Below are 14,546 nucleotides of genomic sequence, written 5' to 3'. Positions count from 1 at the left end.
ATCTCCCCTCATTCTTCTAAACTCTAACGAGTACAAGCCTAGTTTATTCAGCCTCTCCTCATAGCTCAATCCCCTCAACTCCGGTATCAGCCTAGTAAACCTCCTCTGCACTCCCTCCAGGGCCAAATGCTGCCCTGTAATGATTATATTACATAACTACTAAGTGAAAAACCTAATGACCATCTCACTGAGCAGCCGAGTTTCTTTTACAGCCAAAATATTTGATGCTAAGGAGCAGATGGGCTGACAGCTGAGGAAATGATCACCTTTGGCTCTGGGACAGCACTAAGTTCATCTGAAATGACAGTGTGAGTGCTGCATTGGCCTCAGTGTCATTGCATTATAAAGGCAGAAAACCAGCTAGATTCCTGTTCCTGATTAATATCCAGCAACTGTTGCTGGAAGTTTGCATGAGATTATCGATTGGAGACAGATTGGGTTCACTGGTGATACTTTGCAACCAAAAACCTGCTGGTGTGTACTGTCAATTCTTGCACTCGAATAGTGGTTAATTCAGCATCACACCAGAGCCCAAAAAACTATGTCCAGTGAAGGTGGTCCATACTTTCAGTAATCCAACCATTTTTGGAATGTGGGTCAGGGCTTTCAATAGTCCAGTGGGGTACGAGGTTGGCGGGGGGGAGGGCGTGTGGTTCAGGGCTTTCTAAAATCCAGTGAGGGAGGGATTGTTCACTGCTTTCAGTAGACTAGTGAGGAAGGGGTTGATTCAATGCTTTTGATAGTCCAAATGAGGGTGGTACTTCCAATTGACTTGGTCACTGCCTTCAGTGGAGGGCAAATAAAAGTGGTATAGTGGATGCTGGAAGGGGTCTGTGTTTGGAAATGGAGAAGTAATAAGCTTCATTTGAATATAATTGTCCTCTTTGTTGCAGCAATCTGCTAGATAATGTACCTTGTCAATTTCATGAGTTTTTCTGACAGTTGGTAAATAGCGACCATTTCTCTCTAACTCCTCTGGGCAATTTTTCTTAAACTATACATCCTCCATCAAATACTGCTGAGACATCTGAGATATATTACTAGTGGAACAGAATCCACTCGATGTTAGTTGGCATAGTTCTCTCTCTAAGTTGTTTCACAGAGGCTGAAGCGGTTCTCCTTTTCAATGGATTAAAAATTTCTCGTGTTACTTTCCTCAAATCAGTTGTTGCCTGTGACCCCCATAAAGTGCAAAGTTTCCATTCCAATTGTTATTCCATCAGTGTGGGCATTATCAAATACTGATGATGTGGAGCACACTGGTTTTTACTGTTATCTGCTGATATGTACAAAAAAACAAAGGCTCAAAATGACCAGGGAAGGAGCCCTCATAAATATAGATGAAGTCTTGCATTGGAATTTATTTCCTGTAGGCATCACACTTTCCCTTTAACCCTTTCTAGATAGATGACACTCACATGTATCATGATTGGAAAAAAACTCATATTAACCAACCGTGTAGCTAGTTCATTATCCTCCTTCACATGTCCCCTTCAGCAGATTCTGATCATTGCATAAAGCACTTCATTCTTTGTGATAATTGCCTCTTCCAGTTGAAGTATTCCCTTCACAGTTGTAGAATGCCTCCCTAAGGATTGGGGTTATTTTCCATTGCCGTTTTCCACCTATTCACTGCCCTCAAATTGCCATACCTTTCCAAAAAATGGAAAATCTAGGGAAGTCCTGTTACAGGGACCTGGGTTTGATTCCCGGCTTGGGTCACAGCCTGCGTGGCGATTACACACAAATAAAAATAATTCCGGAAACGCTGGATAAGAGCAAATTACTGGATATGTTGGAATGTGAAACCAAAAGAGAAAATGCTGGAAAATCTCAGCAGGTCTGGCAGCATCTGTAAGGAGAGAAAAGAGCAGACATTTCGAGTCCAGATAACCCTTTGTCAAAGCTAAAAGGCACAGAAAAAGGGAGATATTTAAACTGCAGGGTGAGGGAATGAAAGATGAGTTAGATACAAAAACAAGGGGAAAAGTAAGAGATGCTAATGGTGCTTATCCTACCAATAAAATGCACAGCAGTTAGTTTAAGACCAAACATTTTACAATTGCTTCACTTGGGTTGATTTTTAATACTCATGTCTAAGACATGAAAACTAAAAATCACACAACGATTCATTACCTGGGTGAGGGAGGAAAAACTAATGCAACTGCTGATAAAATCTAATTTTTCTAATATCTAAAGGTTAGGATTGAATATAGTTTGAGCTCAATTAATCATTGGTATTGAGAATTTGCTTAAAGTCTCTTTGTTTTGTTTTTAGAAGTCCATCTGGATCCTTCCAGGACGTGGTGTCCCAGGGTTCAGTGTCAGGCTGTGTGCCAGATTGACGCGGCTGATTCTCATCAGGCTGCACCAGTACAATGCCCCTCCTGCCACATCCAGTTTTGTTCCCTTTGTAAGGCCAGCTGGCATCCAGGGCAAGTGTGTCAAGAGAGCCAACCCTTCATGTCCTCGAAAGTGGATGATCCTGGGTAAGAATTATGAAGCAGGAAACAGTATCCTTCTGATTCTCAGAATAAGCAACACTTTGGGTGGGATCCCCAGCCCTGATGCATGTTTTCTGGTGGTGGAGGTGGTCCCCATTTGCAGGCGAGTCCTGCTGATCTTTATGGGTTTTTTTTTTGCATGCCCCACACCCTCCGCTGCCAGGCCACACGCACGGAGGGTTGTCCTTGGTGGGACAGGAACATCCTGCTAGCAGGAAAGACCGGAAAATGTTGTCTTTTGTGTGAATTATATCATTTAATTATAAATACAAAAGGGGGGGGGGGAAGTGCCTACAGTGAGATACAAAGTGGGAATAACAGTGTTTTGTTATGGTGTTACACCCTATGATTTTGGGTTTCTAATGTGGGATTTTTTAAAACATAGTTATTGGAGTACAAAAGTCAAGTAGATAACTACACTGAGTGCTGAATTAGCCGACAAAAGTACTTAAATCATCAGAACTAAATGTAACATTTTCAGAAGAGATGGAGGAAGAACATCTCAAAGTGCTTCAAATGTGAAGGACTAAATAGAAATTGTCCAGTTCGTGTGGGTGTTGATTCTCCATGTCCCTTTATTCCTTCCTGAAGCATGGTCACTATCATCATACAGGAGAGAGGAGTGGACCTTTTGTCTTCATGGCAAGATCCCTCAAACTATTGCAATATAGGTCTTGCTCCTCCAACCCCATGCGCTGAAGCACAAACCATGCCAGGGCTTAAGGATCATGGGGGAGGGGCCACAGCGTGGTTGCACCTGCGATAGTGTGTTGAATTGTATTCTGTATTGACTACTACCCGTGACGATACTCAAGCTCCTAAGTCAGAATCTAGATGGATTTGGGATTCTCCCAGCCCCCGCGTCCCGACATAATCTGGTTTACGCCCAGTGAGGACAAGAACCAGATTATCTTATTTAAATAATTGGGCCAGTTAGCCGGATTCTCCCAGCCACTGCAATTCTCTTGATCCTCTGGTGCAGCGGCAACCTGAAATGAATCACTACTGGTCTCCACAAATGGAAACCAGTCATGATGGCCACCAGGGGCTTGAGGAGGCCATTGAAACCCCCGGATGGTCAGGGACATGACTGAGTAGTGCCCTGGCACTCCTCCCTGGTGCACGGGTAGGGTCCCAGGTTGGTAGTGCCAAGGAGGGGGGAGCCTGAAGGGGAAGGCCCCTTTAAAGTGGGGGGTAGCACCAGGGCTGCTGTTAAAAGGGGGAGGTGGGGAAACATTGCTAAAGGGGGCTGGAGCGGGTATCTCCTGAAGGGCAAGGTGGGCTAGGGGCTGCAGGGTGGGACCTTTTGAATTGCTGTTTACGTGAGTGCAAGAAACTAACCTAAACCAAAGAAAGACCAGAATTTATCTAATACCTTTCAGGATGTCCCATTTTACAGTATTTTCGAAGAGAGTCACTGTTGTAATATGCAAAACATAGCAGCCAGTTTGCACACAGCAATGTCACGTAACGAATAGTGTGATAATGATCAGGTCATCTGTTTTCAGTAATATTGACTGTGAGATAAATATTCAAACATGACTGTCTTTCAGATAGTGCCATGGGGGCTTTTACATGTATCAGGGGACAGGGGAGCCATGAGTTAATGTCCCCTCCCAAGGACAGCACCTAAAATATCTCTTAATGCTGCATTGAAGAGTCTATCTAGATTGTGAGTTAGGGGCTTGAGTATCGTCACGGGTAGCAGTCAAATAATCTTTGTTACTGTATTGAATATATTTGAGTAAAAACTACAACAGCAACTTGCATTTATATAGCACCTTTTTTGTAGCGGAACATCCCAAGGCACATCAGAGTGTGATAGAATCCTGACAATACAGAAGGAGGCCATTTGGCCCATTGAGTCTGCGGAGACCACAATCCCACCAGGCTCTATTCAAGTAACCCTATGTATTTATCCAGCGAATCCTCCCGATACTAGAGTCAATTTAGCTTGGCCAATCAACCTAACCCGCACATCTTTCAGATTGGGTGGAAACCCATGCAGACATGGGGAGAATGTGCAAACTCCACATAGACAGTGACCTGAGGCTGGAATTGAACCCAGGTCCCTGGCACTGTAAGGCAGCAGTGCTAACCACTGTGCCACCATGCTGAGTGTTATCAAACAAAACTTAGCATGAACAACCACCATAAAGGAGATATTAGGGAAGACAATCAAAGAGGCAGTTTTTAAAGAACTTTGTGAAGATGGAGAGAAACAAAGAGAGGGGTTGAGGTTGAAAGAGGGAATACCAGAGTTTAAGAGCAAGGCAACTGAAAGCATGACCTGCAATGGTGGAGTGATTAAAATTGGGAATATGCAAGTGTTCTGAATTGGATGAGTGTCAGTATAGTTATAAGGCAGAGGAGGTTACAGAGATGATTAAGACTGAGACCATGGAAGGATTTGAAAACCAGGACGAGAATTTTAAAATCAGAATATTGATGTCCAGGAGCCTATGTATGTCAATGAATAGTTTTGGGCTGAAGATAGGAGGCTGGTTAAAAGTGCATTGCAGATGGTCAGGTCTAGTGGTAACAAAGCCATGGCTGAAGGTTTCAGCAGCAGATGAATTGAGATGGGATGGAGAAGGGTGACACTACAAAAATGGAAGTATGTGGTTTTGATGTTGAAGTGTGATGATCTTCAAGTCAAATACCAAGATAAGATTGAGCACGGCCCAACTCAGTCTCTCAGCTGTCAGGGAGAGGGATGGAGTTGTTAACTGGTGAGTGGAGTTTATAGCAGAAATGAATACTGTGGTGACGTGGTAAGCACTGCTGCCTCACAGTGCCAGGAACCCAGGTTCAATTCCAGCCATGGGTCACTGTCTGTATGGAGTTTGCACATTCTCCCTGTGTCTGTGTGGGTTTCCTCTGGGTGCTCAGGTTTCCTCCCATAATACAAAGATTTGTGGCTAAATTGACAATAGTGTCAGGTGGATTAGTTGGGTAATGAGGGTTACGGGAATAGGGCCTGGGTGGGATTATGGTCAGTACGGACTTGATGGGCTGAATTGCCTCCTTCTGTACAGTAGGGATGCTATGATTCCTGTATTTAGTTGGAGGAAACATCTACCTGTCAAGTACTGGAAGTCGGACAAGTAATTTAACTGTTTAGGGAGAGTGGAGGGGTTGAGAGAGGTGACGTTGAGATGTAGTCGATATCTCACATGCCTACACCTGAACCCTATTGTCATGATTTCAGATGATACCTGGATACGAAGAGCAAATGTTATGCTCTGATTATTTAAGTTGTTTTCTGAAGAGTCGGTTGTTATGATAAATTTGCTTTTGATCAATTTGCTTGTTCACAGAATTGTGCGCAGCATTTATCACTCCTTAAAAAGCAGATCTGGGTTGGTTTCTTCTTGGGAATGGAATAGGCAGCCCTGGGTGTGACTGAGAGCCACGGGCTGGTTAAAAGGCCCTTTGTTCTCTGGGACTTTGTCACAGTTGCATTGTAGCATTTAAGGCCCATTGCCCTTCCCAAAAAGTACTATTAAGAACATTTCTGTCAGTGGCATCCAGTGCCAATAAACCACTTTTTAAACTGCTCGGACAGATGCTTCACCTTGTCTAGATTATTTTAAAACTCTTATTGAGTTTAAAGCTTATTTATCAGTGTCACACAAGTATGCTTCTATTGACACTGCAATGAAGATACTGTGAAAATCTCCTAGTTGCCACACTTCGGCATCTGTTTGGGTAGATGGGAGAATTCAGCATGGCCAGTATACCTAACCAGCACCTTTTTTGGACTGTGGGAGGAAACTGGAGCACCTGGAGGAAACCCATGCAGACATGGGGAGAACATGCAGACTCCACAGACAGTGACCCAAGTCGGGAATCAAACCTGGATCCCTGGCACTGTGAGGTAGCAGTGCTAATCATTGTGCCACCAGGCCACCTTAACACTGCAGCCAGGGTTTTTAAAGCTTAAAGTGCAGGGGATTTAATAACCTTCAGATGATGACAGTTTGATTAACCTTATTTCCCCTTCAAGAGCCTCTGGGTGGAACATTCCAATCATTCTGCACTGTGTTTTCTGGCAGTGGAGACAGCTTGCCATTGGCCGCTGGTAGGATCTTCTGGTCCCATCGATGTCTATGACAATATGCGTGACTCACCTACCTTGCCACTGGGGGATGGGCTGGAAGGTCTGGAAGATCCTGCCAGCAGGAAGAGCTGGAAAATCATTTTGGAAGCTCCAATCCAGGCCATGGAGTCCTTAGACCAATTAACAATTAATCATTTGATGTGGATCAGACTATAGTCAATAGCTTTTGATTTTGTGCATTTGAAAATTCCAAAATTAGACAATATTCAGTGTTTTTTTCCCAATGGCAACAAATTTGTTTATATCCTGAGTGTTAATTATGAAATCATCTGATTATATTGTATAGTAATTGTGATAAGCTCTAGTATACATTAGGATTGTTTAGAGATTGGCCTTAGTCTGTTTATTCTTCCCAAGTTATAAGATTAAAGTTACTTTTTAATATATTCTAACACATCATCTTTGTCTTTTGCTTCTTTTTCTGATAGGGTTTCCACCAGCCAGGACACAGATGCTCCCATTAAACAGTGTCCGGTGTGTCATATCTTCATAGAACGAAATGAAGGTTGTGCCCAAATGATGTGTAAAAACTGCAAGCACACCTTTTGCTGGTACTGTCTTCATAATCTGGATGTAAGTGTCTTCCTCAAGAAGCTGTTAGTCACTCAATTCGTATTCTTATTTCATTTTTCTGTTTTATTTATGTTACAAGTAGGCTTGTATCAACACTGCAATGGAGTTACTGTGAAAATCCCCTGGTCACCACGTTCCAACACCTGTTTGGTGTTGGCATGGCCAATTCACCTAACTAGCACATCTTTCAGACTGTGGGATAAAACCAGAACAGCTGGAGGAAATCCACACAGACATGGGAAGACAGTGCAGACTCAGCACAGACAGTGACCCAAGTCAGGAATTGAACTCGGGTCCCTGGCGCTGCGAGATAGCAGTGCTGACCAGTGTGCTGCTTCTAATTTGTTGGAAAGTTACGGTCTAGGCAGAAGTGTTCACTTTTAAAGGGATTGGTCTAATATGCATTTGCCTGCCCCCCGCCCCCAATTGGAGGTTGTGCCTTCAGTTGTCTAGTATAAAATTGAACTGCACGGATGGAGACCACTTAACCTGTCGTGAACCATGTTATGAACTGTAATCTGCTCCTCATGAGACATAGTTCATTTGCTAACTGTTCATTATTCGTGGACTCCATGGAGAGGATTTTCCAACTCTTCCTGCCAGCGGGTGAACCCTATGCTGCAGGTCTCCGGTGGGCAGAGGGTATGAATAATGGGGAAATGGTGCAATCAGAAGATCCTGTTGCTGACCATTGCCACAAAACACTGCGTGTAGGGGATGTGGAAAATTCCACCCCAATGAAAGGCAAAAGAAATTCATTTCCGCAACATGATAAACCCTTTCTAGGTTACTCAGCAGATTGTGGGGTCAGTTTGCACAGTTGCCTCGCTGGCTAGATTTCTTTTTTAATCTGTCTCCTTTGATGATACCTTTCCTGTTAGTTTTTGCATATTTACTCAAAGTCCTTCATAATTTTGCACATTCTCCCTGTGTCTGCGTGGGTTTCCTCTGGGTGTTCCAGTTTCCTCGTACACTCCAAAAATGTGCAGGTTAGGTTGGTTGGCCATGCTAAATTGACCTTAGTGTTAGGGGATTAGCAGGGTAAAAATGTGGAGTTACGGGGATAGGGCTTGGATGGGATTATTGTTGGTGCAGGCTCACTGAGCCGAATGGCCTCTTTTTTTGTAATGTGATCTCAATCAAATCTGTCTCTAGTTTTCGTTAGTCTTGGGAGAACATCTATACCATGGTATAGATGCAGCATCTGTATCATGTTATAGAAACCCCTCTACCCCACTGTTACCCTTTCCTCCTCTCTGTTTCTCCTCCCCACCTCAAAACTTTATTTAACTTCTGGCCGCTCTTCCTTGTATCTCCATTTTGTTCTTTGAGATCCTTTCTTTTTATTAAAACTGTCGTGAAACTTTGGGAGATTTTTGATGTTAAAGACGCTATGCAAAATCAAGTTGTTGCTGCAGAGGCAGTAGTAGATGTAATTCTGTGCTGTGCTTCAAACATGTTATTTGAATTAATGTCATTTGAATTAATCTCTGTAACACAGCAAACAAAACCACATACAAATCTTCAGATACAGTATTATTGATGACAAATTGATATTGAATGAACACATTGTTGATGACACTAGGTAGAATGTGGCAATTCAATGTAGTTTATTCAGATGCAGACAATTTGTATCTTTCAGAATGACATTTTCTTGAGACATTATGACAAAGGTCCATGCCGCAATAAACTTGGCCACTCCAGGGCCTCCGTTATATGGAACAGAACCCAGGTGAGTGGCCCAATGGAGAAAGTGGAACCACTTAAATTCTGCATTGATGTGTTATGTGGAGATAATGGTCTAGAAGTGCAGGTGTGAAGTACTCTGAAGGATATCTGGTAACTAGTGCAGATTGAATTGGGGCTATACAGCTCGAACTATCTCCTCCTCCATCTGGAGATGAACTTAGTCCTTGACCCCGTATGAGCAGCACCACAGGGTACTGACACGTGTTGGTGTGTTTGTGCATTAATGAGAGAAATTATAGTTAACATGAAATATGATGGTGCTACAAGTGATTGTCATAGAATCCCTACAGTGCAGAAGAAGGCCATTCGGCCCATTAAGTCTGTATCGACTACAATCCCACCCAGGCCCTTTCCTTGTAAACCCTGCCCCCCCCCCCCCCTCGATTTTCCCTGTTAATCCCCCTAACCTACACCTCTTGGGATGCTAAGGAACAATTTAGCATGGCCAATCCACCGAACCTGCACATCTTTGGAGTGTGGGAGGAAACCAGAGCATCTGGAGGAAACCCACACGGACACGGGGAGAACGTGCAGTCTCCACACGCTGACCCGAGGCTGGAATCGGACTTGGGTCCCTGGCACTGAGGAACAGCAATGTTAACCAGTGTATCACCGTGCTATGATTAGAAATATACAAATCAAAGCCACATATGCGCTACAAAAATTAATGGTGGTTCCTTTCTGGTGCAAACTTCAAGATTCAATTTGGATGTTTAAATGTTTTTTTTGGAAAAAACAAAAAATGGGGAAGATGACAATTGGGCTCACAATCCTCCTGCATTGGAAGATAAGCTCTGGTTCTTATACTAAAATATTCTTTATTTGGAAGTTCCTTGTGCTGATGTATTTTATCATTTGAAGAAGAAAGCACTTGGGGTTTGAATCTGAGTCTTGGTGTCTGAGCAGCTCGAGTCACTGATCCCGTGCCTGATAGAAAATCTAAGGCCTTTTCTTCCTTCTCTCATTTGCAGGTTGTCGGGATCCTCTTTGGTCTAGGTCTTATTGTACTGGTCACATCTCCGCTTCTCCTCCTGGCCTCCCCTTGCATTGTCTGCTGTGCCTGCAAGTCCCTGAGAAGTAAGAGGAAACACCATGGCCCGCCGTCTACGTAAAACTGAGGAAAGCCCCCAGTCCAGTGTCCTTCTGGTGCCAAGACTTCTCCACTCGCCTGATCATTCTCTCAGGTGAAGTGCCTGTTGGATCAGCGCTGCGGAAGCACACATAATGTAGATTATGTTGGGGGAACGGGTGTTGGGGTAGCTTAGATTGTGGATATATCATTGTAGTGACTGAAGGAAACACATCACACCAAAGTGAAGTTGGTGGACATGTTTTGACATTGCCCAAATGTCTTTATACTGCAAGCTGCTGCAGCCCACATTTCTTAATAATCTGAGGATAACTGGACGTTCTCAGCTGTTGTTCTACCCTGCCCCTCCTCTCTTTCCCCTATCTCCCACCCAGATCTATTGATTTGTTTGGCCGCCTTGGGACAGGATAATATTCTGAATCCCAACTTCCTCCCTGCCCTGGTCAATGAACTGCTACAAACATAATGAGACTCGCATGGAAGGGGCAATTTGAGGCTGGAACTCAGAGCTATCTGTCCCTTTGGATGTGAGAAACTGTATGGTTTTACCACGAGGTCCACACTCTGATGTTTGGATGATGGTTGTTGTTCTGTTCGTGTACTTGTAGACTTTGTTTTTCTCACCAAACACTAACTTTGTTATTACGAGCTCTCTGTGTTATGTGCTGATTATGTGCAAAAGCACCAGTCCTGCATAGAATTATAGAATCCCTACAGTGCAGAAGGAGGTTATTCAGCCCATTGAATTTGCATCAGTGACAATCCTACCCAGGCTCTATCCCCATACCCAAAACACCAAGTATTTACCACGCTAATCCCCTGACACTATGGGCAATTTAGCATGGCCAATCTATCTAATCCACACATCTTTGACTGTGGGTGGAAACTGGAGCAGCCGGAGGAAACCCACACAAACACAGGGAGAACAAGGCCAGAATTGAACCTGGGTCCCTGGCGCTGTGAGGCAGCAGTGCTAACCACTGCGCCACTGTGCCAGTTGAATGACAATCTTGGGAAGTTTACCTCAATTATGACTGAATGAATGTCAAAGTTCTTAACGTTGGTGCGGATTTCAAGAAGCTTTTCTGTGTCTACATATTTGGTGTTGCTGGTCCAGGATAGGAAGCTTCATATACTGGACTTTCTTTTCCCCTTCTCCCCCATCCTATCCCCCTACCATAGTATATATTGCACTTTGTTCTGTTTTACTATTTTCCAACATCGTTTCCCGCCTCCCTGCCACACATACACACACACACACTGGAAACCACAGTGGGTGGGAGTGGGGGAGTCGGGGGTAGCCTGGAAAAACGTCTTAAGTTTGAATTGTCTTAAGTACTTTGTGAATCATGAGACACACTTGAGAAACAGTTCCATAGCCTGGTAGTCTAAAGATGCAATGAGGTTACTACATCTTTTTCGGGATCCTTAGGAAGCTCTTGTTATATACTTTTGATAATTTATTAAATATCCTTAATTTAAGTCCTAAGGTAAGAGAGTCACATAGCGAGAACTTGCATGCCATTCTGACAAGGGCACATGCTGTGGCCCTGTTTCCCCCCCCCATGCATACACTGCTGAAACGGATAGACTTCACCTGAGAAGGGTCAGCGGGAACACTACTGATGGCTGCAGCTAGCATCTTGAGCACAATGTAACAGCAATAGAGTTGCCACCTCTGGTTGGAGGTCAGTTTTCATCACATCATTTCCTGCTCTTAATGGGTTGCTCATCATCTTCGCCCATTTTTCCAGGACTCAGTAGAAACATAGCGGGAAAAGAATTGGGGGGGATAAACACACACAACTTTTTCAATGCTTCAATGACCGCCCCCCTCACTGTCACTCCCGGACACAATAAGTGTCCTGAATATTACCCATCAATTTCAAAAGAGACAGTCATGGAGAATTGACAGCTCCTGGGCTGCAGTCAGCTTCACTTGAGTAATGGAAATGCCGCTTTTACAACTGCTCTCGCAGTCCTCGTCATTAACTGTCTCATGATGCCTGTTCTCATTGTCATAAAATAAGAACAATATTGTAAATCCATGCACTTTATATCTGTGTATATACATATATATAGAAAACTCTCCATATAACTGTGCCATATTGCTGAATAATGTTCAAAGTTTGTAAGAAAATAAAAGTTTGGAAGCTTGTGTATATTTTTGTTTGATATTAAAATAAATCCTATTACTTACCCTGGTGTGTTGCTTTTTATTGACATTGGCTGTTATCCTCAGCACGTCACTATAATATTGGAAGAATTAGTTTCAGTCTCACTGAACAGTATGGCATTGATATTCCTAGTCTGGGGTTTACTGCAAGCTGCCTTTCCCCTCACCCATGATCTTCAGCAGATTTACTGTTTCATTCTTTCCTGGGCCTTGGTTCAAACTGTCTGACACTGATCTGAGCTGGGAATCTGGAGCTCTCCTTGTTTGCCTGCAAGAAAGCAAAGGGAATGCTAGTTGGAGGTGAGGGCTACACCGTTTGTCGTAATGCACAACCCCGCCTTCTGTACAAATGAAGCATCTCCCAGCAATGCTTTGTTCCCTGGATCCGTGTCAATTTTTGTTTGATTATGTTTCTGAGCAGCTTCTTAGGACATTTTGCAACATTAAATGCAAAGACTTGGTGTGTCTTTACAGGTCGCGACTTCTTTCTGTTACCTCAGCCAAGTCAGCAATTTGCATTTATGGGTGAGATTGGAAATTCCCGCCCAAGGTCCACGTTGTTGGACCCTCGCCTGCTCCAATTCTGTGGCGGGCAAGGTGCTAAGAATTCCAGGCCATATATTAGCCGACTATATGAATATATGATGTGGAATTGCTGGCGTTGGGCTGAAGTAAGCACAATAAGAAGTTTCACCACCAGGTTAAAGTCCAACAGGTTTATTTGGTGGTTACTGGTGTTGTGAGACTTCTCACTATATGAATATAATCAGCGTTACAGTCAAATTTGATTTTGGTCTGTGTTCACTCACATTCATGTTAAGGACTGGTGGCACAGTGGTTAGCGCTGCTGCCTCACAGCACTAGGGACTGGGTTCGATTCCTGGCTTGGGTCACTGTCTGTGGGGAGACTGCATGTTCCCACTGTGTCTGCATGGGTTTCCTCCCAGACGTGTTAGAAGCACTGGACATGCTAAATTCTCCCTCAGTGTACCCAAACACACTGGAGTGTGGCAACTGGGGGATTTTCACAGTAACTTCATCGCAGTGGTAATGTAAGCCTACTTGTGACAGTGATGAATAAAAGCAAAGTGCTTTACTGGAATCGAGAGTAGGAATCCTGGTTGATTGAGACTAATTATGATGGCTCTGCCTCTTCTGCTGCAGAGAGTGGCTAATACTTTTCACTTTTCACTGATATATAAAAGTCTCCTGGTTGCAGATATTTAAGATAACTTTCAAAATATTAGCGATTGCATTGGGATCACAGGACATCACATCCTTCTGCTTCTAAGAAATTGGGAATCTAGGAGCAGTAAATGTTATTTTATACAGTTCTCTGACTTAAACCAAGGGGCAGTATAGTGGCACAGTGGTTAGCACTGTTGCCTCACAGTGCCAGGGATTCAGGTTCGTTTCCTGGCTTGGGTCACTATGGAGTTTGCATGTTCTCCCTGTGTCTGTGTGGGTTTCCTCTGGGTGCTGTGGTTTCCCCCCACAGTCCAAAGATGTGCAGGTTAGATGGATTGCCCATGCTAAATTGCTCCTTAGTGTCAGGGGGGCTAGCTAGGGTAAATGCGTGAGGTTATGGGGATAGGGTCTGGGTGGGATTGTGATCGGTGCAGACTTGATGGGCCGAATGGCCTCATTCTGCACTGTAGGATTCTAAGAAAAATGTGTATGAGAACATGTATGACCCCCAAAAAAGACCATTTTAACCCACTGGACTAGTCCCAGAATTCAAAAACTGATGTACAACTAATTTCCCAAACCTTCAACAAGCTTTCTGACCAAATGCCTGCCCAACCTGTGCTTGATCAATGACGCAAGCTTTTCATTCCAAGCAGCCGGTTCCAGTCATGGGGGTACAATCTTCCCAATAAACTCCAAGTGTCCAAAAGGTCTGGTGGGAGCGTTCTGGGGGTGGTGGGGGGTGGATGCGGAGGAGAGCTCACTGGGGAAGCCGGCTGCAGACTCCAGGCGCCAGTGCGCAGGTGGGTGTGGAGAGTCTGCAGAAGGATCTAGATAGGCTGGGCGAATGGGCCAGGAACTGGCAAATGGAATTTAATGTTGGCAAGTGCGAGGTGGTCCACTTTGGTAGGAATAATGGTAGGAAGGACTATTCCTTATGGGGCGAAAAACTGCAGCAGGCAGCGGTGCAGAGGGACCTGGGGGTCCTTGTGCATGAGTCGCAAAAACCCAGCTTGCAGGTGCAGCAGGTGGTCAGGAAGGCGAATGGGATGCTGGCCTTCATAGCGAGGGGGATTGAATATAAAAGTAGGGAGGTCTTGCTGCAGCTGTATAGGGTACTGGTGAGGCCGCAGCTGGAGTACT

At 44.2% G+C, this 14,546-nt stretch overlaps 1 protein-coding gene across 1 annotated transcript in view; it reads left to right on the top strand.

Annotated features, from left to right (window-relative positions):
- LOC145353339 (E3 ubiquitin-protein ligase RNF144B-like) overlaps window positions 1–12,229 on the top strand; it is a 61,553-nt gene extending 49,324 nt beyond the window's left edge. Inside the window, exons 5-8 of the mRNA XM_080203999.1 lie at window positions 2,279–2,489; window positions 7,056–7,200; window positions 8,843–8,932; window positions 9,921–12,229. Coding sequence (XP_080060125.1) covers window positions 2,279–2,489; window positions 7,056–7,200; window positions 8,843–8,932; window positions 9,921–10,061 — 587 coding nt within the window. The 3' untranslated portion in view covers window positions 10,062–12,229. The remainder of the gene's footprint in view (window positions 1–2,278; window positions 2,490–7,055; window positions 7,201–8,842; window positions 8,933–9,920) is intronic.
- The last annotated feature ends 2,317 nt before the right edge of the window (window positions 12,230–14,546 follow it).

The sequence above is a fragment of the Carcharhinus amblyrhynchos genome, chromosome 2 (assembly GCF_965287045.1).
Source record: "Carcharhinus amblyrhynchos chromosome 2, sCarAmb.v2.hapA, whole genome shotgun sequence".
Classification (NCBI taxonomy): Eukaryota; Metazoa; Chordata; class Chondrichthyes; order Carcharhiniformes; family Carcharhinidae; genus Carcharhinus; species Carcharhinus amblyrhynchos.
This window is presented reverse-complemented; position numbering and strand designations above follow the sequence as displayed.